The sequence below is a fragment of the Pogona vitticeps genome, chromosome 4 (assembly GCF_051106095.1).
Source record: "Pogona vitticeps strain Pit_001003342236 chromosome 4, PviZW2.1, whole genome shotgun sequence".
NCBI lineage: Eukaryota > Metazoa > Chordata > Lepidosauria > Squamata > Agamidae > Pogona > Pogona vitticeps.
Genome location: NC_135786.1, coordinates 119,476,545 through 119,503,295, shown reverse-complemented (window position 1 = coordinate 119,503,295; position 26,751 = coordinate 119,476,545). Strand labels below are relative to the sequence as shown.

At 42.9% G+C, this 26,751-nt stretch overlaps 1 protein-coding gene across 4 annotated transcripts in view; it reads left to right on the top strand.

Annotated features, from left to right (window-relative positions):
- BRINP2 (BMP/retinoic acid inducible neural specific 2) overlaps nt 1-26,751 on the top strand; it is a 195,682-nt gene that overhangs the window by 127,168 nt on the left and 41,763 nt on the right. For 2 of the 4 annotated variants that reach the window (XM_072998200.2, XM_072998201.2), the window contains 2 exons: nt 6,689-6,799; nt 17,345-17,581. In XM_072998200.2, the coding sequence (XP_072854301.1) occupies nt 6,689-6,799; nt 17,345-17,581 (348 nt within the window). The remainder of the gene's footprint in view (nt 1-6,688; nt 6,800-17,344; nt 17,582-26,751) is intronic. The other 2 variants (XM_020815123.3, XM_078392389.1) reach the window with 1 other exon arrangement.

The window sequence follows — 26,751 nt, the reverse complement described above, 5'->3', positions numbered from 1 at the left end:
GTTGAGATGTCCAGAGCCGGATGAACTGCATCTGAGAGTACTGAAGGAACTGGCTGAAGAAATCATGGGAAATGGCGGAGGTGCCAGAGGACTGGAGGAGGGCCAATGTTATCCCTATCTACAAAAAGGGCAAAAAAGAGGAACCTGGAAATTACAGGCCAGTCAATGTGACATCAGTCCCAGGCAAAATTCTGGGACAGATCGTAAAAGGGTCATTGTGAAAGCACCTAGAAAACAATGCAGTAATAACTAGAAGTCAACACGGATTTGTCAAGAACAAATCCTGCCAAACTAATTTGATCTTAATTTTTGATCAGGTAACCTCCCTCACAAACAGAGGGAATGCTGCAGACATAGTATATCTTGACTTCAACAAACCATTTGACAAAGTGCCCCATGATATCCTGATTAGCAAGCTAACTAGATATGGGCTGGATAGATCAAGCATTAGGTGGATACACAATTGGCTACAGAATCATATTCTGAGGGTGATTATTAATGGATCCTTCTCTAACTGGGAGGAGGTAGTAAGTGGGGTATCCCAAGGCTCAGTCCTGAGCCTGGTGCTCTTCAATATTTTTATTAATGCCCTGGATGAGGGAGTGGAGGGAATACTTTTCAGATTTGCAGATGATACCAAATTGGGCGGAATAGCTACTAGCGTAGAAGACAGAAACAAAATTCAAAGTTATCTTGATATGCTGGAGCACTGGGCTGAAAATAATAGAATGAAATTGAACAGGGATAAGTGCAAAGTACTGCACTGGAAAAAGAAACCAAATGCCCTATGATGGGAAATCCCTGTCTCAGCAATACTACAAGTGAGGAGGATCTTGGAATTGTCGTAGATCACAAGCTGAATATGAGCCAACAATGTGATGTGGCTACAAAAAGGCCAATGCTATTTTAAGCTGCATTAATAGAAGTATAGTTTTGAAATCCCACAAGGAGCTAGTCCTGCTCTATTCAGCATTGGTTTGGCCTCACTGTAAGCAGCCCCTTATCTCCAAAGAGATTTATGGGGGTGCCAGAGACTGGGATGAGTCCGAAATCCAGACAAACCTCTGACTGCTGAGCAGAGCCACTTAGGTCTCAGCAAGGTCCTGTCTAAACTTCTTCCTCAAGAGCCAATCTCCTTTAGTAAGAAAGCAACACACACAGATAAATCCATGAGTATTACTCAGAATAATCTGGCTCTAAATCTTTGGTAGCAAACACACATGGCCAATTAGACATTCAGCTAGTCTGTCCAAGAACCAATGCATGCAGATCAAATCATTACTGCTTTATTGAAAAGAATTGCTTTAGAAAAGGTTTCAGTTGATAGTAAAATAGTTCAGTAGGTACATTTTCATATCAAGACAAACGGAATACTCCCCTCCCCACTCCAGCTGGAAAAATAAAGAAATAGAATTATGCTAACTAATAAAAAGCATAACACAGTCCATCTCACGTGTCTTGGGTCTTCATAGGCTGATGCTAGATGAAATCCAGTTGACTTCAATCAGTCCATGGTAGGAAAAATAGTCCATAGCAAAGCTACAAACCATTATGGGAAAAAGCACGTGTCTGACCTTTCTCAGTCCAACTCCATCTTTTTCCCACTCCTTACCAACTTCCTTCTTCTTCCCAGAATTCTTCATAAGGAACACCCCCTCCTGGGTCTTGTTGTCCCGCCTAACTTTCTCATGGAGCTTCAGTTGTTATCATACTTTGTGGCAGAATTATTTTGACTACGAAAGTCTCTGCTCTCTACTCATCTTAGCAACGAGATAATCAGAGAGCGAAGCTTCTCTGAAACAGCATGAAAAACTTTCCTACTACAGAACAGACTTTAAATCAAGATGGATGCTATTGGGACAATCTTAGGACTACATATCCCATTCTAATACACATAAAAACACATATAATCACACTCACCTTGTGTCTTGTGTCCGGTTCTGGACACCTCACTTCAAGAAGGATTCTGATAATTTGGAACAAGTTCAGAGGAGGGCAGCAAGGATTATCAGGGGGCTGGAAACCAAACCTTATGAGGAAAGGCTGAAATAATTGGGCATGTTTAGCCTTGAGAAAAGAAGACAGGGGTGATCTGATAGCACTTTTGAAATATTTGAAAGGCTGTCATACAGAGGAGGGGCAGGATCTGTTCTCGATCATCCCAGAGTGCAGGACACGCAACAATTGGCTCAAGTTAAAGGAAGCCAAATTTTTATTAAATATCAGGGGAAAAATCCTAACTGTTAAGAATAGTGTGACAGTGGAACCAATTACCTCGAGAGATGCTGAATTCTCCAACACTGGAGGCATTCAAGAGAAACGCAGACAACCACCTGGCAAATATCCTTTGATTTATATTCCTGCATTGAGGAGGGGGTTGGTCTTTATGGCATTTTAGGCCCCTTCCAACTAGTCTATGATTCTAAGCAAGTTTTACCTAGTTTACTTGTGAGTAAGATTACTTGGTTTACCTGGTTCATTCACAAGTAAGGAGATGGCAGCAACAGCAGCTGCAGCCTAAGGGGAGAACATTGAGATAAAGGTTAGGAAAACAGAAGGGAAGTAGAAACCCCCTTTTCCCCAACTTTCTCATTCTATACACCAATTTCCAAATCATCCTCTCATTAAGGGCTCTCCTCAGATCTTGCAAACCAACAGTATCACATATTAAGTTGTTCTCTTTTCCTGTTGTCCCCACCCTACTACCCCACTACCCAGCAATATTGCCTTTTCCATTAGGTTCTGCTCAGATCTTGCAAACTAACAACTGTGGTTTCTTTACTGATTCAGTCCTTCTCATATTAGACATTTCTCTTTGTCTACTGGTTCATCTCATTTTCCAAGTAATATAGTCTATGCTGGTCACTTCTGTATTTCTATTACATGTGCTTGGTAGGATAGGCTCAGGGTACTGATTTTCGCTTAGGTGAGAGTTCAGGCACTCACCTGATTGAGCACCCACTTTTCTACTTTTCTGGCTGTGTTTAGTATATAGTATATCACAGAAGTGAGTACACCCCCTCACTTTTCATAAATATTTTAGTATATCTTTTCATGTGACAACACTGAAGAAATGACACTTGGCTACTATGTAAAGCAGTGAGTATACATGATTGTTGTGGTTTTTTCGGGCTCTTTGGCCGTGTTCTGAAGGTTGTTCTTCCTAACATTTCGCCAATCTTTGTGGCCAGCATCTTCAGAGGAAGGCTCTTCTAAAGATGATGCATATGGAAGCCCACATACGGTTTGCTGCAGACAAGCAGACTAAGGACATTGATTTCTGGATTTTCCTGTGGTATGGTGAGACCAAAATAATCTTATTTGGTTCAGATGGTGTCAAGTGTGTGTGTGGCGGCAACCTGGTGCTGCCAGCTCTGGGGAACTACAGTGGGAATCATAAATGTCAATATGTACTGTTACATACTGAAGCAGAGGATGCTCTTCAGAGACTGGGCCACAGGGCAGTATTCTAACATGATAAGAACCCCGAACACACCTCCAAAATGACTACTGTCTTGCTAAAGAAGCTGAGGGTAAAGGTGATGGACTGACCAAGCAGGTCTCAAGACCTAAACCCGATTGAGCATCTGTGGGGCATCCTGAAACAGAAGGTGGAGGTGCGCAAGGTCTCTAGCACTCACCAGCTCTGTGATGTCATCATGGAGGAGTGGAAGAGGACTCCAGTGGCAACCTGTGAAGCTCTGGTGAACTCTGTGCTCAAGAATGCAGGAAAATAATGGTGGCCACACAAAATAGTGACACTTTGTGCCCAATTCTCACATAGGGGTGTACTCACTTTTGTTACCAACGGTTTAGATATGAGTGGCTGTGTGTTGCATTATTTTGAGGGGACAGCACATTTACACTGTTATACAAGCTGTATGCTCACTGCTTTATATTGTAGCCAAGTGTCATTTCTTCAGTGTTATCACATGAAAAGATATACTAAAAATTTTATGAAATGTGAGGGGGTTTACTCATGTCTATGATATACTGTATGTACCAACACCACATTTCAAATGAGTTGATTTTTGTCCTGTCTTTACTATCTTTCTTTCACATGCTATGCATGATTTTGGCCTTGGTTACCAGTGACATTCTTTGCTAACTCCACCTCTTCCTTTTTATTTATTTCAAAAAAGTAAAGGGATGTCTTATAGAAAACATGCACACGTGTCTGTAGAGCTTTTGGTCTGATATAGCATTTCTTCATTAGCTTGCCTAAGTCAAAGAAAGGGATATGAAATTGGAACATAGCATTCCAATGTGCATTTGGTGAGCAGGCATTGCAACATTGCTTTAACTAAAGTAATTGCATGTGTTGTTCCTATTCATTGCATGTGTTGTAAACACATTGCATGTGTTGTACCTATTCACATATTTGGGTTACCTTTTCATTAAGTCCAAAACAGCCTTCAAAATATTTTCACATAGACGGACTACTGCCACATCCAAGCTGTTTTCACTTCTGTCTTCACCCAGCAACCATAGTACAGCTCATAGTCATCCAGCCTGCCCACCCCCATTTCACCATAGAATCTACAAAGGATGAAATATGCCATTAAAATGTAATTTTGCCTTCAGGCCTCATTTAATCCACAGTTAGTCTTTTTTAGAAACTGGAAGTGACCAGTCTGTCATTTCATATTTCTGATTAGTCAGGGTGTATGTGTCGCATTTAAATGGAAAATGATTCTGGGACAGATGAAAAATGAGAGGCTGTCGTGCAGCCCACCAAACATCCAGAGGTTCAAAGGGAACCAAGGTCTCCCAGCCCCTCAGAGGTTACCTGATATAAAACACATCCAAAGAATCCAAAATTTTGAGAATACTGTACTCATGAGCAGCTACCATTCATCTTTCTTTGGCTTGTCCATCTATGACTTCTTCTCAGTGATCATGTGACTTAAAACATCCTTAGAAATGCTGCATGTCAAAATTTTATGAGATTCTGTTTACTGATCTGACAACTGTGGTAGTGGGTGTGTACTATTCCTTAAAATGACCATTGCTGGGCTTGTGATTACATTGATATTTTCAACACTGGACTCTTTCTGACATGCCTAGAAAGTGGATAATATTGCCCTGTAGGTGGAAAAACAACATTTCTCCATCCTTCTGCACTAATTTCATCAAAAGAAGTAGTGATAATTCAGTCTTCTGAATTGAGAACTGATTTGTTGACGGCCAATAAAAACATTGCAATTCTTGATTAGATATTCACTCAAGAATATTGTTGTTTTTCACACTGAGTTTTTAAATTGATGAAAAAGAAAACACATAATGACCGTAAAGTTATTTTTACAAGTAGGATTTCAACTGTCTTAGAAAGTAAGGTAGATTCAAAGGTGAAATTGGCATGGGGTGGTGGGAGGCTGGGTGACCACACACTAAAGCCTGAGAGATTGAGAGAAGGACTGCCTGTAAGATCTTAAAAAGCAGATGGAGTTGGGTGTTGTCAGCACACACGTGGCAGCAGATCACAAATTTCTGGACAGCTTGTTTCAGGTTTTTTATGTATACGTGAAAAAGCATGGGGAATCATGGAACCCTGAGACATTCCACAGGTCAAGATGTTGAGTAGGAGTCCTTTAGCACCACCACCATTCACAAAGTGATGCCACGCAATAGAAAATCCCAAAAGCTGACTACATTTTTCATCAGTTAACCACTTCTCAACCAACACAGGGGGATTGTCATGGTTCTTTTTCAACAGGTATGAATGGTAGTGAGCAGTAGAGGGTATCCTGTAGACTATCTTGACTGCAACAGCATTCAACATTCAGGTTGCCCTTTGCGATGTAAAGCTTGGCATCCTTTTTCTGGCTTGCAGTGCAGGTACAGTATCGTGCAGTGATATTGGATAATCTCCTAGCTTTTTCGATCATCAGTACAGAAACACAATATCCCACATTCATAAATGGGATATTTTTAAATAATTTAATGATATTGCTGGCATCTCTTTCTCATCCCACATGAAGGCTAAAGTCCCATTACCATGTTTGGAATTCATCCCTGGGCCAAGGCAGTTTTCACCCATGAATTCTCCCGTTATAAACACTTAAATATTCATTATCCAGCTGTGCCCAAGCCCCCACTCTACCTAAAGCTGAATCTTGTATGTCAAGTTATTGAATCAGGTGAGATCCTATATGTTAGATCCATGGTGAGTGACTAAGTTTCATGTTTAGAGCACATACACAGAAAAAAACAAATATTTGAGTGTAGAGCATGTGTATATTAATTAACCAACTATTATGTGCAGTGCTCATTTCACTCATTTCACACGCTAGCAAGGTTATGCTCAAAATCCTACAAGGTAGGCTTCAGCAGTATGTGGACCGAGAACTCCCAGAAGTACAAGCTGGATTCCGAAGGGGCAGAGGAACTAGAGACCAAATTGCTAACATGCGCTTGATTATCGAGAAAGCCAGAGAGTTCCAGAAAAATATCTACTTCGGCTTCATTGACTATGCAAAAGCCTTTGACTGTGTGGACCACAGCAAACTATGGCAAGTCCTTAAAGAAATGGGAGTGCCTGACCACCTTATCTATCTCCTGAGAAACCTATATGTGGGACAGGAAGCAACAGTTAGAACTGGATATAGAACAACTGATTCGTTGAAAATTGGGAAAGGAGTATGACAAGGCTGTATATTGTCCCCCGACTTATTTAACTTATATGCAGAATACATCATGCGGAAGGCTGGACTGGAGGATTCCCAAGCTGGAATTAAGATTGCCAGAAGAAATATCAACAACCTCCGATATGCAGATGATACCACTCTGATGGCAGAAAGTGAGGAGGAATTAAAGAACCTTGTAATGAGGGTGAAAGAGGAGAGTGCAAAAAATGGTCTGAAACTCAACATCAAAAACAAAGAGCCTCGTGGCGCAGTGTTTAAAACTCTGAACTGCAGCTAAAACTGTGCTCACGACCTGGGGTTCAAATCCCAGGTAGCCGGCTCAAGGTTGACTCAGCCTTCTATCCTTCCGAGGTCGGTAAAATGAGTACCCAGCTTGCTGGGGGGGGGGGCAATGTATAGCCTGTATAATTAAATTTTAAACCGCCCGGAGAGTGCTTGTAGCGCTATGGGGCGGTATATAAGTATATATATAAGTATATATAAGATCATGGCCACTGGTCCCATCACCTCCTGGGAAATTGAAGGGGAAGACATGGAGGCAGTGACAGACTTTACTTTCTTGGGCTCCATGATCACTGCAGATGGAGATAGCAGCCACAAAATTAAAAGACGCCTGCTTATTGGGAGAGGAGAAGGGGACGACAGAGGATGAGATGGCTGGACAGTGTCTGTGAAGCAACCAACATGAAATTGACACAACTACGGGAGGCAGTGGAAGATAGGAGGGCCTGGTGTGCTCTGGTCCATGGGGTCACGAAGAGTTGGACATGAATAAACGACTAGAGGACGATGTGCAGTGCTCAACTGACATTGTATACTCTGTCACATTTTATGCTGAGACTTAACTCCATATTAACTGGGCAATGTGTACAGTTCCCCGTTAGTGGTATCATATATGATTTGTCTACCTCTTTTTTGCAGAAAGAAGTTAGCTATCATGGAGACAGCCCCCCTCTAAATCCGGGGATACACTCTCCTTTTGAGGCTGGAGGAGGAGAAGCCTCTTCCCTTAACCATTCTTCACACATTATCCTTCGTGATGAGATTAAACGCCAGCAGTTCTCATCAATGTACAGAGCAGCAGCAGAGCTGCAGTAAAACAAACAACAAACCACTCCAAACGGTCACATATACAACTCCTGAGAACAAATATATAGACACATCTACCCTCTGCCGTAGGGACTTAAAGAAAGACACAGAAAACCAGTATGTCAGAACAACCACTGCTTCGATTTGAGGAATGAGGGTCCCCAGCTACAAACACATTTGCAACCAACAGTGCCTTTCAGGAAAGTTGTGGAAGAGTGGTTGGGCTGCTGCCAAACAGATGTTCCTGCAGCACTACTGAGGGCTGCTATAGCCTGTTTCCTCAACACAGGCATCAAACAGTGGAGGCTTCCCTTTCCACTATCTGTGGAAACCCTTTGGCTTCAAACAAGCAGCAATGACAAGCAATTCCAATTAGCTGCTCTAATGTAATCCAGTTCCATTAGGATCACTTTGGCTCTTCCACCAGCCTCACTGTCTGTTTCCTCTGTTCTGTTGCCAGTGTCTTTTGACAAAATTTGCTGGAAAGAGTGGCTGAAGGGCAGACATCCAAAGCCAGTCCACATCACCATTTTTGTAGTACATCCTACCCTTTGTGAGAAGAGAACAGGAAGGAACTAGACTTCTCCCAAACAAAGCTCCCCCTGCAGCCTTCACCTCATAAAGTCTGTTTCCTTCTGGTGCAGAAAAGCTCCCAAAAAGCCAAAAGGGCAGCAGGATAGAATCTAGCTTTCACAGGGGATTTCATGTTTCAGTTATATCTTTCATCTCTTCTTTGTTTGCCAAAGCTGTGTTCACCTTGACCAACCCCAATTCATAGCAACCCTGCTGGTGATATATTTCTTTGCCACCCCAGAATGAAGCCTAGATTTCAACAGTTAAGGAGGGAAAATATCTGTTTCTTCTTCGTGGCCTCTGTGAATGCACACTAATGGGTTAAATCTGCACTTGTGCAGAGGCCTCGGAATATTCTAGAGCTTAAAGTAACACTTTTGGCTCCGCCCCCCAGGACCTCATGGTCCGCCCGCCCTAACAGTTACCTCAGTTCCATTTTTTCCGCTGCTGCAGTTAGGTCTCCTGGCTAGAGCTCCGTGAAATTATTGGAAATTCTTGGAAAATATTTGGCTCCTGTTCGATTCTTCATTAAGGAAAGTACAAAGACTTTATTATTTAGGAGGGGAGGTGTGCGTTTTGGCCCTTTGCGAGGGTTTTCCCTCTTAACCCCTCCCTTCCCCCCCTTCCCCCCCTTGGACTGTTCCCAGGCCTCCAAGGCTTCCTCATCTCCCAGGGTTACTTTTAAAAGCTGCATTGCCTTGGAGAGTCGCACAAAAATCTTTGTGTATGCATCGAAGCGGCCTCTGCGTCCGCAGAACCCGACCCTTTACCTCATATATAACCTAGGGAAAAGAGTAAAGCCTCTAAAACTAAGGCCAAACCCTTAGTTTTATAACCGCCGACCCCTCATTCTTCGGCTATTCCTAGCCTGCCACCACAGGCTTCCCCGTCCTTGCCTGTCCTCACTCCTCAGTCTCCTGTTGAGTTTCTTTCCTAGGGCTCTTCGCCTCCATCTTCACTGTCGTCGTCGGTCCCGCTTCCTCCTACTCCGGAATTATCCCTGCAACATCCTCTCCAAAAAACAAGAAGGTGAAAGCGAAGCATTTGGCGCTATCTTTAGAGATTCCCGGTCTCCAAGCCACTCGGGACCGAAGGTCTCACCCCACGGGGCTCGACATCTTCGCCCCAATAAAGCGAAGAAGCATGCGCCTAAAGAGGACTTGCGAAAAACAAGAAGGCGAAAACGAAGCATTTCACGCCATCTTTTAGAGATTCCCGGTCTCCGAGCCACTCGGGACCGAAGGTCTCACCCCACGGGGCTCGACATCTTCGCCCCAATGAAGCTAAAGAGCATGCGCCTAAAGAGGACTTGCAACCGCTCAAGCTCTCTAAGAGCTATTTGAGACGTTGGAGGCAGCAAATGCAAAAGCTGTATTATCTGCGTCTGCTATACAGCCTTGCTGCGAAAACTTCATCCTCCGAGTCCTCCTCGTCCTCATCGGAATCCTCCAATGAGAGTTCGACATCGTCAGTACCGTCCTTCCCTGATATCGGGAGGAAGAGGCACCGATTGGTACCGAGGGAACCTCCGTTACCGGAGATGCCCGAACATCGATGGACCTCCCAGGTCCCGATACTCCCGCGGGCTCCGGTACCGAAGAAAGAGATCATCTCCTGATACCAAAAGACATAAGAAGAGATGGTACCATGTAGCCTCCCTGGTACAGGAGGTTAAAACATGCTGGTACCATGCCTTGGTACCAAGCAGAAGGCTAAAACATGCTGGTACCAGGAGGTCAAAACATGCTGGTACCATGCCTTGGTACCAAGCAGAAGGCTAAAACATGCTGGTACCAGGGGATTAAAACATGCTGGTACCATGCCTTGGTACCAAGCGAAAGGTTAAAACAGGCTGGTACCAGGAGGTTAAAACATGCTGGTACCATGCCTTAGTACCAAACGGAAGGCTAAAACTTGCTGATACCAGGGGATTAAAACATGCTGGTACCATGCCTTGGTACCAAGCGGAAGGTTAAAACTTGCTGGTACCAGGAGGTCAAAACATGCTGGTACCATGCCTTGGTACCAAGCGGAAGGCTAAAACTTGCTGGTACCAGGGGATTAAAACATGCTGGTACCATGCCTTGGTACCAAGCGGAAGGCTAAAACTTGCTGGTACCAGGAGGTTAAAACATGCTGGTACCATGCCTTGGTACCAAGCGGAAGACTAAAACTTGCTGGTACCAGGGGATTAAAACATGCTGGTACCATGCCTTGGTACCAAGCGGAAGGCTAAAACTTGCTGGTACCAGGAGGTTAAAGCATGCTGGTACCATGCTACGGTACCAAGCGGAAGACTAAAACAATATATGCCCATAAGAAATGCCTGGTACTGAGGAAGTATTCTTAAGGAAGATACTGAATACTGATGATATAGGAAGGATACTGAAAAAGAAACCAGAAGTCCTTTTTCACTTCTGATGCTCCACTTTCTTCTGCTTCCCATGACTCTGACTCTGAGTCTTCTGACTCCATGGCACCAGACCACTCCTAACCTGACCCTGCCAGACTCTGATATTTGTGATGGCTTTCCTCCATCCCTCATTTCCGAATTTCATTCATGTTCTAACATGATACAGAGAATCGATAAGGCTCTTGATTTAACAGTACATCAACTTCAAACAGAGTCTGATAAGGTTTATGCAGATATTGATGAGGAATCAGTGCCTTCCCTGTGCTTGTCCCTTATCCCATCTTTATTCTGCTTGCTTCAGTAGACCTGGGAAAAGCCCTTCTCTGTCCCTAAAATGTCCAGGCTTGTAGAAAATCTGTACAAGACCTATGGTACCAATACAGATTTTTAACTAGGCATCCTCCTCCTTGGACGCCACACAAGCCAGATCACGCTCGAGATCTACTACCACACCGAGCAGCGAGGAGGTGAGAAAGCTCATCTACATGGCAGCTATAGGCGCCTACCATATCAACCTCTCTAACTGTGCACTACCCTCTCTTCAGGCAGCCCCAGCAGCATTTAATCTGAAAGGGCTTGCTCTCCATCAAGACGCCATGTCCCTCACTCAGCAAGAGAGTGTGATAGCGCATCACATTATCGAGGCCACCTCCAAACAACTCATGACTGGGGTAACCTTGCGAAGACACAATTGGCTAAGGTCAGCCAACATTTCTGATTATGTCAGATTTGGAATAGGGGACTTGCTCTTTGATGGCTCTAGGTTATTCGATCCCTAGATGGCCTTCAAAGAATGAGGAAAACAGCATGGTCATACAACGTTCAGCCTTATAGATCTCAAAAATTCCCATTGATGCATCAGTACTCTTATAGTGTATACAGACCTTATACTTCTCAACGAAGATATCTCCCTCAACAGTTGGCTCAGTACCACAATCCAATCAACGCGACCATCCCCACCATTCCTATAGGAAGTTGACAAAAAATCCAACAGATACTGTGACTCCCTCCCGCTTACCACCTCTCGATATGTCGCTCCCCTCCGTTGTCTTGGATCACAGCCCATCAGGCCCAAAATCTTCGGGGACTCATGATTTCCACCACATCTGTCATAAAGCCTGCGAGGCTCAAGAGGCAGTCCCTACAGGCCTGGCATCTGCCCTGTTTAACCCCATGAAAAATACGCCCTACATATGCCTCCAGATTACTCATGAGCTTGCACACCAACCCTGCTGGTAATCAACCCAGAAGACTTGGCCCTGGAAAGACTGCTCCACTCCTACCTACCTCAAGAATCACGACAGACTCCAGTCTGGTCGGATGGGACCCCACTGTACCAGTCTTCATATCTACGACACCTGGTCAGTGAAGTAAAACTTTCTCTTTTTAAAAAAAATCTGGAATTGCTGGCCATCTTCAAAGCATTTCAGGCGCTCCTAACTCTCAACCTAGGCATGGCTGTCCAAGTTACTACGGATAATGCGACAGCAATGTACTACATCAACAAACAGGGAGGCACCCATTCTCTTCCTCTACTGTACCTGACTGTTCAGTTTTGGGAGTAGTGTCTAGAATTCCACATCTTTCTGTCTGCTGTGCACATCTCCGCCCAGGACTTCACATGGGCAGACCATCTGAGCAGGCAAACATACCAAATACACGAGTGATCTCTGGACCATTGCACATTCATCAGAATCTGCAAGAGATTTTTTTTGGTTCCTCCCTGCCATAGATGCCCTTGCAATTGAGGTGAACAGCTAGTGTGCCATCTATCTTTCACGGCCTGGACTAGGGGTAAACTCTCAAGGAGAGGCCCTCATGGTGCCCTGGAAGGGCTGCTTCATGTACATGTTCCCTCCAATACCTCTCCTACTGTGCATAATAGTGAAGATATGACATGACAATGCCACCGTGATCCTCATAGCTCCATACTGACCCATACGGCTGTGGTTCACAACACTGCTGACAATGTCGTCAGGCTCCCTGAGACCCCCGTCTATTCCTCATCTTCTGACCCAGAATCAAGGGAAAACGTACCGTCCAGGTCTACAAGCTCTTCACCTCATGGCATGGAGAATTCCTCCTCAATAAACTCCATATTATCACACTCCAGGAAGCCCTCTACCAATCAATTCTATTTCTGCAATTGGCTGGCATTTACCAAAATTACTACTCGCTACCCTAAATGAAGAGGTTTTCCCGTGGTACGGCAAACCTTTACCCTCCACGGGGCCAGTCTATACCACAGTGGACTCTTCACACTGTCCTGAGTGCCTCTCGCATTCATCGTTTGAGCCACTGACCACAATTGCTGGACATTTGTTGACTTTCAAGGTTATTTCTTAGTTGCAGTTACTTCCAGTAGCACTTCAGGTGGATCCTCCCTTCCTACTTTGTCACCTGGACAAAGTTATACTGTTCCCAGATGTCTCCTTCATACCTAAAGTTTCTACTGAGTTTCATGTTCGGCCGCCTATCAGTCTGCCCACTTTCTTTCCTAACTGCCTACCGATGTAGAGAGGTTTCTTCACCTGCTAGATGTTCGCAGAGCATTATCGTTCTATGTTTGCAGGGCTGTTTTTCCCCCCGCAAGTCTAATCACCTGCGCCCAGTGAATGCTCATTTTACCGGAACTTTGGCTACTTCTACAGCTTTTCCTCAAGGGTGTTCCGCTGTCAGACACCTGCACAGCTGACATTTGGCCCACTTCGTCAGCCTTCATCTTTCACTATTGCCTGAATCTGCGGGCCAAGGAGGATGTCATTTTTGGATGCGCGGTCCTGTCTGCTGTTTTGCCGTGACGTCCCTCCTCCTATCAGAGGCAAGCTTGCTAGTCACCCATTAGTGTGCATTCACAGAGGCCACGAAGAAGAAAGAAAGGTTACTTACCTGTAACTCTGGTTCTTCGAGTGGTCCTCTGTGAATTCACACGTCCCGCCCGTCCTCCCCTCTTTCCGTCACGGCTGTCTCACCTTAGAGCAGCAGCGGAATTTGGGTAACTGAGGTAACTGTTAGGACGGGCGGACCATGAGGTCCTGGGGGGCGGAGCCAAAAGTGTTACTTTAAGCTCTAGAATATTCCGAGGCCTCTGCACAAGTGCAGATTTAACCCATTAGTGTGAATTCACAGAGGACCACTCGAAGAACCAGAGTTACAGGTAAGTAACCGTTCTGTGTATGTGTGCATACATATGCATTTACAGTCGTGCCCCACTTTACAATTACCCTGTTTAATGACGAATCCGCTTTACGGTAAGGTTTTTATGATCGCAAAACGATGGTTTGAATGGGGTTTCCCCGCTTTGCGATGATCGGTTCCTGGTTCGGGAACCGATTTTCGCTTTACGATGATCAAAACAGCTGATCGTCAGGTTTTCAAAATGGCCACCGGGAGTACAAAATGGCTCCCCGCTGTGTTTAGGAGCCATTTTTCACTTTACAGGCACCCGAAAATGGCTGCCCCTATGGAGGATCTTCGCTGGACAGTGAGTTTTCAGCCTATTGGAACACATTGGGGGGTTTTCAATGCGTTTCAGTGGGGTTTTTTTAGTTTCGTCTGACGACGTTTTCACTCTACAGCGATTTCACTGGAACGAATTTACGTCATCAGGTGAGGCACCACTGTATGTATATGGCCTGTGGCTGCACAGCCAACACCACATGCTGGCCTCACGTGTTCACCTATGTTCCACAACCTTCCTAATACTTGCTTCACTGGACATACTATAGTTGGAAACCAGATTCATGCCTCCACTGTGATTGGCAAGGTACTAGTAGTCTCCTTTCCTGAGTCCTCAAAGAAACTATTGTGTTCAAAAAGAACTACAAGGGAAGTTTTGAGAGAGATATATAGTAGCAGAATATACTGTAATCACAAATTTCAGTATACAGTGATGCCTCGCTTAACGGGCGCCCTGTTTAACGACAAATCCGCATAGTGACAAAGATTTTGTGATCGCAAAAGCGATTGCATTGCGATTTTTTAGATAGGAAAAAATCGCTTTGCGGTGATCGGTACCCTGTTTCACATACCGATCATCGCATAGCAATGATTTTCCAACAGCTGATCAGCGGTTCCAAAATGGCTGCCAGGTTAAAAAAATGGCCACCCGCTGTGTTTTCGCCCAAATTCCTTGCTTACTGGGCAGCGAAAATGGCCATCGTATGGAGGATTTTCGCTTAAAGTTGGGTTTTAAGCCCATAGGAATGCATTGAAGGGGTTTCAATGCATTCCTATGGGCTTTTTAAAACCACATAGCGACGAAATTGCTTTGCAGCGATTTTTGCTGTACGGATTATCGTTGCTATGCGGGGCACCACTGTACATCAAAAGAATTAAATGAAGGCCAAGGACTCTTATCACACTATGGCTGCTTGGCATAGTAAGTTGCACCAGAGTAATCCGATTGAATCAATGAGGATTTGGTGTGCCCACTCTTCCATAAATTCCATTCATTCAAATGGTCCTACTCTGATTGTGGCTTACTTTAGTATAGTAACATGCAACTAAAGTAGGCCCACTTGAATCTATGGAACTTAAAGGAGAGTTGACTCATCAAATCCCCACTGATTCAATAGGCTTATTCTATTGTGATTTACTGCGCTAAGGAACAGGATTCCTGTAGTTGATTCAGTGGGTCTACTATAATTGTAACTTAATCTGCCAAGCAAAAGAATTTCAGAGTTCTAGTCTTGTGTATACCTATAATGAAAATATTATTTTTCTTGATATACTGTAACTCTGATCTCAGCACATTTCCTGAAAACAGTTTCAAGTATATTATAAATAGAGTAGCCTACCACTGTTAGCAGTGGACACTTTCCTCCTCATATTCATATTCAGTAACCCTACAGAGCATGGATTATGCTTCCTTTGTTGCTGCTTGTTGATATGACTTTGGTGCAAATGCTTTGGCATATTGTCTGGGAATCAAGAGAAGTGGCACCACCTCTTCTTGACTCTAAAAAAGGCTGTAAAGGTTACCTTGGTCTCTATCCATTTTCCTCTGAAAAATGCTAGTTGCCCTTCTTCCTTTAGAAAATTTGTGGTAAGCCTGGAACTGCAGTCAATCCATGGCTCCATCTAGCTCAGTATTGTCTGTTCCAGATGAGAGTAGCAATCTGAGGTCTTGGACACCTTTGCTACTTTAACTTAAATAAATTCAGGATTACACTTGCAGCTATCTACATCTGTAGCATGTGGACTCTCACCCACTCTTATTGGGAGAAAGAATGCACATTATCCTGATTTTCTGTTGATATATGCACATTTGCAATTGTTTATGCACTTTTCCAGCCATTTTAAGGTTTCTGGGTGTATATATGTGGGTAAGTAATGGGTATATACTAGTAATGGGACAAAGCTAAAAACAAACCAGGAGATTCATCCAAAATGGCTAATTCATTGGTTCAGATCATTTCAGGTTCATCCAAACTGGAGAGCATGAATTTTCCTGAACCAATTAATTTTGGAGCTATTTACGAACCTCCTGGTTTGTTCCCCTCCTCCACAGTCTGCACACTGTCCACTTCCCATTGCTCCCATTGTCTCCCTGAGTTTTCCTGCCACTGCCTTCTCTTCCTTGGCTGCCGCAGCCATCTCAAGGACCCCACCACAGGCCGGGGGCCATCAGTGCCTGTCCCTGCCTCTCTGCAGGGAGATGGGGACTTTGGCCCCTATGTATTAATTTTTAGTTATTTTTATATAGGTAATATATAAGTTTTAGTCAGCTCGGAGTTTTAGTTTTTGTCAGCTTGGAGATGGGGACATGCACAGATGGCCCCCACCCGGCTCAGGTGCTGACTAATGAAAAAAATAAATAATAATGTTTCAATTTTTTAAAGTTTGCTGTCCTATCAGCTGCATGGGGGCCATCTGTGCATGTCCCTGCCTCTCAGCTGGGAGGCCGGGACATGCACAGATGGCTGCCAGCCGGCTTAGGCTCAGAGAAACTTAATTTTTTTAAAGTTAGCCAGCCTGTCAGCCAGCCTGAGGCCATCTGCCTATGTGCCCGCTTACAACTTGAGAGGAGCTGGCATGTGCAGATGGCTTCATGCCTGCGGTGGGGCTCTTGAAATGGTGACAGCAGCCGGGGAAGAAACAGCAGGAGGAGGAAGAGGTAGTGAGACAATGGGGGCAGTGGGAAGGGAATGGGGGGCAAGTTTTTTTAGCCACAGGGCTGTCTAAAAACAACAACTCCCAAATGACCCAACAACTAATTTCATGGTTCATTCAGGAAAAATTGTAACTTTATGGTTCATGGTCCATGGACTTCCATGAAGCACGATCCAAACTCATCTCCGGTATATACTTAACAAACGAATAGATTTAGGCTGACTTGAAATAGCTAAAGTTTCCTGAAAAGGGCAATTGTTTGCAAAGGATGATTGAATGAGAAAAACCTATTATGAAAGTGAGTTTCTAAAGTATCTGTTTATCCAGAACATGGAACTTTTGGGGGCTCTGGCTCTTAAAGGCCAACATCTAGCATCACCATTAATCATGCTGGCTTCAGGATTCTGGAACTATAGTGGAAAAAAGTAAATTTGCCAAGCATTGTGTTTGTTGCATGTGTAGTTACTTCTGAATTGTATTCTGTAATATCTCTGCACCCTTTCTGCAGGCCTGCAAGCACTGCTGCCTGCATACTTGCGAGAACGTTTTGTGGCAGCCGCCCTGAGCTATATAACCTGCAATTCAGAGGGGTTACTGATCTGCCAAGAGAATGACTGTTGGTGCCAATGTGGGTCTAATTTCCCACAATGCAACTGTCCAGAGGCTGACATCCAGGCTATGGAAGAGAGCCTTCTTCAAATCCAAGAAGTTTGGGAAAGGCACAATCAACAGTTTCGGGATTCAGGTGAGTTTTGGAAATGTGAGCTTTCCAAAAGATTGACATTTGGTTAAAAAAAGACATGACTTTCTTTTATTTTAAATTAGCAAAGTGGGTTGTTTAAAATTACTTTCTGTGTGTACAGTACAAGCATACATGCCTTGCCACAGCCCCAGTCTCAAGTCTGGGTGTGAAAAAGTCAGTTCTGCATGTTTCTGGTCTGATCAGATCCTGCAGATATGACCACAACTGGCCAGCTCTAGTGTTGTCACCAATACCTCTTCTCCTGCTCCCCCACCCCTCTGCAGACTTGGAGCAATCTTCCATTGTTATAGAAGTTGTAAATTCACACCAGGCAAACCACTCATAGGGACTTTCTGTTTTTTAAAAAATCCACATGCCTGTGCATTCTGGGATTCAACATTCTGACACATGATGATTTGGAGGATGGGGAACTGTTACACCTTAATTTTAGGAAGATGAGCTACAGCTTTTTTGGAACAGATTCCCCTTGAGTGTTTTAGTTGGAGTTCACATATTTCAGTAAAAATGGAGCTAGTTTGATTATTTAGCTATTACCCCCCTCTTACTAGGTAAAATTTTATACTTTACAGTGGGTACACAGCCAGAAAGTGACCATCAGCCCCTTATATTCTACATGCACACCCCTAAAGCTTCATTAAATAATGGGGAAGATAGTTCTTTCCCAATATATTAAGTGTTGGTGACAACAGAGATTAGACTGAAGTGGTCTCCCATACTCCAGCAAGAAATACAACAAATTTTGTACAGTGGACCCTTGACTTACAGACGGCTTGACTTACAGACTTTTTGAGTTACAGACTTCTCTGGCCGCAAAATTTAGGTTTGACTTGCAGACTGAGATTTGACTTACAGACTAGAAAAAAAACAAAATGGAACAAAAACGGCCTGTTATGGGATTAATTGGTTTTCAATGCACTGTAGGTCAATGGAGACTTGACTTACAGACTTTTTGACTTGAGAACCGCCTTCCAATACGGATTAAGTACTCAAGTCAAGACCCCACTGTATTTATTATTACCATGGGCTCTAGGGGGATTTTCTTTCTGTCCTGAAGCTGTGTCTCCACTGGGCATCCTAGTGTGGGCAGTTGATGGGTTACTAGGTCATCATTAGAATTTGGGGGCTGTTCTAGATCCTTCAAATTTGCAAGCAGAGAGTCCAGGCGATTCATTGACAGCCGCACATCAGTTGGTAATTTACTAAAGGATGAGATAATATGAGTCTCTACCTCCTCTTCTGGCCAAGCAAGGCCTGGGTTGATCTTTTCTGTTACATACCCATCATCCTTATAGTTTTTAATATAATTTTTGTAGTCATTTTGCCAATCAATTGGGTGATCTTCTAAAATTTGAATAAGGTCTTCTTCTGTTTATTTCTCCTGGACATAAGCTAAGGTCTCTCTTTCCACTTCTCTAGTGTACCCACTCAAGAAAGTTAGGGGTTGTGCTTTGTTTTTAAAATATTGTACAGCAGTTATACCCCACGCAGCTAATTCCTTTCTTTTGCTATAAATCCTATTGGTTATTATGCTATCTTTGAATGTTACTATTGCACGTGCTTGGGAATAATTGTAGAATAAGTAGTCCGCATTTAGAATTTGGGACGTGGAAGTTAGTTCAGGAATTATAGGTTCTAAAGTGCTGATCAAGTTCCATTTGCGTTCATTCCGGGTAAGTATCCCCTTTTGTTTTGGGTATCCACAGAATGCCAAAGTGTTAGCCATTAATCTTAACTTCCACCTAGTTCTATTCTCAGGCTGCATCAACTGGGCTGTTAGTTGATTATTTTTCTTAGGGTTACTATTTATCACGTCAGTCCATGGATCATTTCCCACTATATCTATTTTATCTTTAATGTCCTGTATAAGGGGAGTGATAGCTATTTGATCTAAATTTGTTAGGGTCTGGCCAGTATCTAACTTTTCAGAGTTCCTTTTGGATCTAGATTTTCTCTCTTTCTTTGGTTCCCTCTCAATAAGTTTAAATAGATTATGGAAATCTATCTTGTCAGATGACTTTGTGCGCTTGATATTTTTAGTCTTTTTTGTACACCCATGTGGACTCCTTACCTGTGCCCTGTTTTTAGCCGCCTTTTTAGAAGTTTTTTTCCCTTTGGACAAATGCAGTGGAAGTGGGGATGCGGTACCATAGTCAGTTTGTGTATTATTGTTTCTGGGTAAATTGCTTATTGCAGTTAAGTTGGTAAATCATGAGATTCAAAGAGGAATGATTTAATTAACTTCATCTCATCTAGGATATCTTTTACCCAGCGGAACAGTGTGCTGATATCAGACTTATCACTTGTCTTGATTATTTTTGGCGGGGGTCCTTTTTCTATTTGGGTGCCTCCTTGTGTTAATTCATAGGGGACGTGGTGGCACTGCGGGCTAAACCGCAGAAGCCTGTGCTGCAGGGTCAGAAGACCAGCAGTCGTAAGATCAAATCCACGCGACGGAGTGAGCTCCCGTCGCTTGTCCCAGCTCCCGCCAACCTAGTGGTTCGAAAGCATGCAAATGCAAGTAGATAAATAGGGACCACTTCGGTGGGAAGGTAACAGCGTTCTGTGTCTAAGTCGCACTGGCCATGTGACCACGGAAAATTGTCTTCGGACAAACGCTGGCTCTATGGCTTGGAAACGGGGATGAGCACCGCCCCCTAGAGTCGAACACGACTGGACAAAAATTGTCAAGGGGAACCTTTACCTTTGTGTTAATTCCTCTATTTGTTTTAATAGAAAGTCATCTACCTCCTTTCTTCTCCACCCACTAGTGTCCAAAGCATTTTCTGCGGATACTAGTTCCATTGCCAAGTTAGGACCAGGATCATCTTTGTTTGATTCTATTATTGTACACCTATTCTCAATTGACCAGTCTAAAGTTTCATTTGTGTGTTTAATGCCCTCATTTTTGAGAGAAAAGAAATTAGGGATTTTCTTTTGACTCCCTTTCCTCCCTTTCCTTTCTTCAGAAAGCTGCCATGTGCTGGGGAAATTCCATGTTTTTATACCCCTGTCTAGTAAAAACCATTATTCAATAAAATCAAATTATTGCTGTAGTAGACTAAATTTAAAAAAAATAAGATAATAGGAAAAAATAAGAAAGTAATATAATAATAAACTATGATGAATTCTATACATATATCAAATTATAAAAATATATAAATATAAAACTATAAATGCAAAAAATTCCAAATTCCAAATTCTGTTTGTCTAATCAGTACTGAGTCCAGAAAATACTCATATATATATATGGAATAAGTCTATCAACCAGAATTTAAAATTTAAAATGATGAGGAGCTACCACAGACTTGGACACAATAATAGAAGTACGAACAAACACTGAGCGGGCACTCCCAAAGTTTCTTTAGAGTTCTTAAGAAACCCACAACTGTATGTCCGTCTCAGCTCCCAACCATCCACAGGCAAAATAAAGTTGTCTTTAGACTTTTGCTGTCTTTAGACTTTGCGGCAACAAATATCAAAATTTGTAGGGAGCTTCATTCTCAAGGCAGAGAAGTAATCTCAAATGGCTTACCACACCTGCTGTTCTTACTCCGTGAATCTCTACTTGATAGTGAGTACTTAATAATGAGTGCCTGCTTGATACAGAAGTTACAAAGCTTTTCAATCAAAGTTATACAAAGTGAGGAGCTTCAGCTGGTTTTCTGCGGGTTTGGAGGTTCTTGCCAATTAATCAACAGTTAAGCAGTGTAGAGGAAGTGGGAACAAAGGGACTGCCATCAAACAAAGCTTTTATTCCCTGCCTCAGGCGAACTTTCTCTTCCAAACTTCAAGGCCTCAGCAACAACCCGTCCTTAGAGTAACAGGAGTATACACAAGCTCTTTAAACAGAGAACTTAGATAATGTCACCAGCTTTGGGTCCCCAGATGTTGATGTCAACTTCCCAAAGCAGCAGTTATATTCTGGTTGATTATACTTGTCCTATCACCAAAGGTATGCACAACAAACCGCAGTCTAGCTTACAAGTTGTTTGTTTTCGGATCTATTTCAGTCTCTTAGTTCAGTGTCAAGCACAGCAAGAATATTAATAAATACAGGCTGTCTTGAACAGGATAATTGTTTGAAGAAAACTTTAGAAGATTAGACCGGAGGACGCAGCACAAACAATGTTGTCTCCTATATAGTAATAAGGGTAAAGGTTCCCCTTGACAATTTTTGTCCAGTCGTGTTCAACTCTAGGGGGCGGTGCTCATCCCCGTTTCCAAGCCATAGAGCCAGCGTTTGTCTGAAGACAATCTTCCATGGTCACATGGCCAGTGCGACTTAGACACGGAATGCTGTTACCTTCCCACCGAGATGGTCCCTATTTATCTACTTACATTTTGCATGCTTTCGAACCACTAGGTTGGCGGGAGCTGGGACAAGCGACGGGAGCTCACTCTGTTGCGTGGATTCAATCTTATGATTGCTGGTCTTCTGACCCTGCAGCACAGGCTTCTGCGGTTTAGCCCGCAGCGCCACCATGTCCCTGCAATATAGTATTAAAAAATAGTAATATAGCAATATAGTAATATAGTAATATAGTAATATAGCAATATAGCAATATAGTAATAAAAAAAATCAGCTAACATTACCTCATGCTAGGTGATTTCACATGATTATGTCAACTTTCTGTCTAGTCAGCATGACTCAGTTTTATACACAGCTGTACAATATGACTGATTAACAAGTTCCTGTACACATTCAGTTTAAGATGTCAGTTTCTTAAATTACAAACCTTATAATTTCCTGACACCCTGTCCTGCTATGAATAATCCAAGATGCTAACCCAAAAGGGGCAACTCCTGAGCGAGCCCTGGAGTTTGAACTAAAGGGAAACTTGATGTTTAAAAGGGACCTCTTAAATTTAGCTCGCAATGTGCCATTAGCAGAACATCTAGCAGTGGGGGGAATGGTGTCTAAACTCTCCCAATTGTTTTGGTGCCCAGGGATGTATAAGAACATGGACGAATATTATCTTTCTTGTGTGGAGTGCCAGTTAACCCAGAGCTGACCCAAACTGGGCCCCCATTGATCCCTATGTCCTTAGTAGACAAATCATTTGATAAGATTGGATTAGATACCATCAGGCCATTAACCAAGTTCATGGGAGGACACACACATGTACTGATAATTGTGGCTTATACCACCAGGTACATACCCCAGGCCAGGTATATACCAGGCCATACCCCTTTGCTCTACCATGGCCAAACCCCTGGCTAGAGAGTTGCTTATGGTTTTCTGAGAGTAGGATTCACACGTGAGGTGTTAATGGATCAGGGTTCTAATTTCATGAGCCAAATATTCTGGGAAATGTGGCACCTACTAGAGGTTCACCCCATACACACAGCTGTGTACCACCCACAGACTAATGGGTTGGTGGAACATTTCAGTAAAACACTGAAGGGAATATTGGGAAATTGGTTAAAGATAAATCCCAACAATGGGAAACCTTTTTGGCTCCCCTTGACGTTTGCCATTGAAGAGATACCACAGACATCTATGGGGAAAATGGTAAGTGGGAAAATAAAACAGGTAATTTGAAAATAAAATAAGTAATTTGAAATGAGGGAGCATTTGACAGGTGGCAGATGTGGTCAAGGAAACCTAGGGCAGGCTCAACAAGGATAGAATAAATAATATGATAAAAAAAGTCATTTTCAAGCCTTGGGAAAACGTACTGCTGTTACTCTCCTCAGATAGTGCTAAACTGTTCACAAAGTGGCAAGTCCCTTATAAGCTGATGAGAAGAGTAGGCCCAGTACATTATGAGATCAAGATGCACAGAAAAATAAATAGGTACTTTCCATATAAGCCTCCTGAAGATTTGGTGGGAGGGAGAGGAGTTGTATGAGGAGGCAGAAGAGAATCTAGGCCCAGAGGTGTTAGAATAAATAAAGCCGAAGGGTACTTTAGACTTGACTTTAGACTGTCAGTTCACTCAGTTACAGGTAGAGCATATCCATCAACTAGAGCAGGAATTTATGGATATGTTCTCCATTTAACCAGGAAATAGCAGGTTGGTCAAGCATAGAATAGATCTGGAGTAATCATGAGGACCTCAGGGAGGAGTTGACCAACAGAACTAAGCTGAATGATAGGAGTGGAAGTAGACAAAATATTGGAGTTAGGGGTGGTGGAACCATCACATAGCCCCTGGCGGAGTAACCAAGTGATAGTGCTAAAACCAGATGACAGTGTATGATTTTGTATTGATTTCTACAAGCTAAACAGTGCTTATCCCATGCTTAAAATAGATGAACTATTGTAAAAGCGAGGGGAAGCCCAATATTTAACCCCCCTCAACTTTATAAAGGGTATTGGCAAATTCCCCTAAGGCAAGAGTACCAATAGAAAATGGCTTTCTTTACTTGAAAGGAGCTGTACCAGTTCATTTGTATGCCATTCAATTTACATGTGGCAGCCGCCACGTTTCAGAAATTGATGGACTGAGCAGTAGCACCTGTCCAGGACTTCATGGCAGCATATATTAATATTATTATTAATTATATATATTATTAATGATATATATTAATGATATTATTAATAATAATAATATCATTAATATATGCTACCATGAAGTCCTGGACAGGTGCTACTGCTCAGTCCATCAATTTCTGAAACGTGGCGGCTGCCACATGTAAATTGAATGTCATACAAATGAACTGGTTGGGAGAAGAATGTATTACACCTGAGGAGAGTCTTACATGAACTAAGGAGGACCAATTTAAAGGTAAATCCTACAAAGTACAAAGTGGCTTTGCCGGGAATATATTTCTTAGGGTTCCAGGTGGGCCGGAGAAGATCCAATCACTCAACAATAAGGTAGAAAAAAAATCTCGCAGTGGCCATGACCCATCAGTAAGAAGGAAGTCCAGCTGTTTCTTATATTGGCCAGCTACTATAGTTGAACTACAGTTCATCTTGTCCTTCATGGAGCCCCTTTAACCAACCTAATGTCTAAAAAAGGTCCCTAAGCATGCATGGTGAGGAGAAAAGGAGGAAGTAGCTTTTAGGACTTTAAAGGAGAAGCTGTGTACCTCCACAGATTTTAAATTCCTGTTTATCCTTCAGACAGATGCCTTCGATTGAGGTCTGAGTGCTATAACAACCCAGGTGAAAGGAGAAGAGGACCATCCAGTCCTTTATTTGAGCAAGAAGTTATCACCCCAAGAACAGAAATATGCCAGTTTAAAAAGAGAGACTGTAGCCATCAAAGGGGAAACTTGTACTCTTAAATACAACTATTAGGGGGCCCTTTTATCTTACTTACAGACCACACACCATTACAATGGCTAAAAAGAAAGTTTGCAACTCTATTCCTTCATAGTGCAGGACTGGAAAGGGAGCGCCCACTATAACATAGATTATTTTTCCCAGCAGGGGCTTAGGGCAAAGATAGAGGAAGAGAGGATGGCCCATTTGGGGTGTGTGAGAGAAAGGAAGTGACAGAAGAGACCACTGGCTCAGTGTGTGAACTGGCCCCTCCACTTTCCATGAATGAGGGATACATGTTCATAATATTCTACCACACCTGAGGGAAATGCAGATGTCAACAAAGGGGGGGGAGTTTACTCCATTTGATGGAAGAAATGGAAGTTCTTCGTGAAAAACCTTGGTTATGTTTGAATAAAAGTTTGTTGCATACACCATTAGACTCATCATTCATTAAGAGGGAAGGAGAGGAATTGTCGGTAATAAAACCAGAAGCCAGTCACAAAGATTCTTGCCATATTTTGTTGTATAGTTGCAAGAGGGTATGGATCCCCTTCACAGATTGCTGCCTTGTTGTGGTGAAGGGGCTTGAGTAATTCAGAGAAGTTATGGGCTATGCCGTGCAGGAACACCCAAGACGGACAGGCCATAGTGGAGATTTCTGACTAAATGCGATCCATATGGAGCAGGAATTGGCAAGCCACTCCAGTATCTTTGCCAAGAAAACCCCATGAACAGAAAAAAAGGCTAAAAGATATGACGCTGGAAGATAGGCCCCTCAAGTCGGAAGGTGTCCAACATGCTACTAAGGAAGAGTGGAAGACAAGGACAAGTAGCTCCAGAGCTAATGAAGTGGTTGGGCCAAAGCCGAAAGGACGCTCAGATGTGGATGCATCTCTAAGTGAAAGTCCGATGCTGCAAAGAAAAAAACTGCATAGGAACCTGGAATGTAAGATCTATGAACCTTGGTAAGCTGGATGTGGTCAAACTGGCAAGAATAAACATTGACATCCTGGGTGTCAGTGAACTAAAATGGAATGGAATGGGCGAATTCAATTCAGACGATTATAATATTTACTATTGTGGGCAAGAATCTCGTAGAAGAAATGGAGTAGCCCTTATAGTCAACAAAAGAGTGAGAAAAGCTGAATTGGGATACAATTTCAAAAATGATAGAATGATATCAATATGAATCCAATGCAGACCTTTCAACATAACAGTAATCCAAGTTTATGCACCAACCACCAATGCTGAAGAGGCTGAAACTGACAAATTCTATAAAGATTTACAACACCTTCTAGAACTGACACCAAAGAAAGATATTCTTCTCATTATAGGGGACTGGAATGCTAAAATACGGAGTCAAGAGATAAAAGGAACAACAGGTAAGTTTGGCCTTGGAGTTCAAAACGAAGCAGGGCAAAAGCTAATAGATTTTTGTCAAGAGAACAAGCTGGTCATCACAAACACACTTTTTCAACAACACAAGAGGCAACTCTACACATGGACATCGCCAGATGGGCAAAACTGAAATCAGATTGATTATGTTCTCTGCAGCCAAAGATGGAGAAGCTCTATACAGTCAGCAAAAACAAGACTTGGAGCTGATTGTGGCTCTGATCATCAGTTTCTTATAGCCAAACTCAAACTGAAGAAAGTAGGAAAAACCACTGGGCTAGTCAGGTATAATCTAAACCAAATCCCTTATGATAGGGAAAGTTACAGAAAATTGAATGCTGACTTCCAAAGAATAGCAAGGAGAAACAAGAGGGCATTCTTAAATGAACAGTGCAAAGAAATAGAGGAAAAGAATAGAAAGGGAAAAACCAGAGATCTGTTCAAGAAAATTGGATATATTAAAGGAACATTTTGTGCAAAGATGGGCATGTTAAAAGGACAAAAATGGTAGGGACCTCACAGAAGTAGAGGACATCAAGAA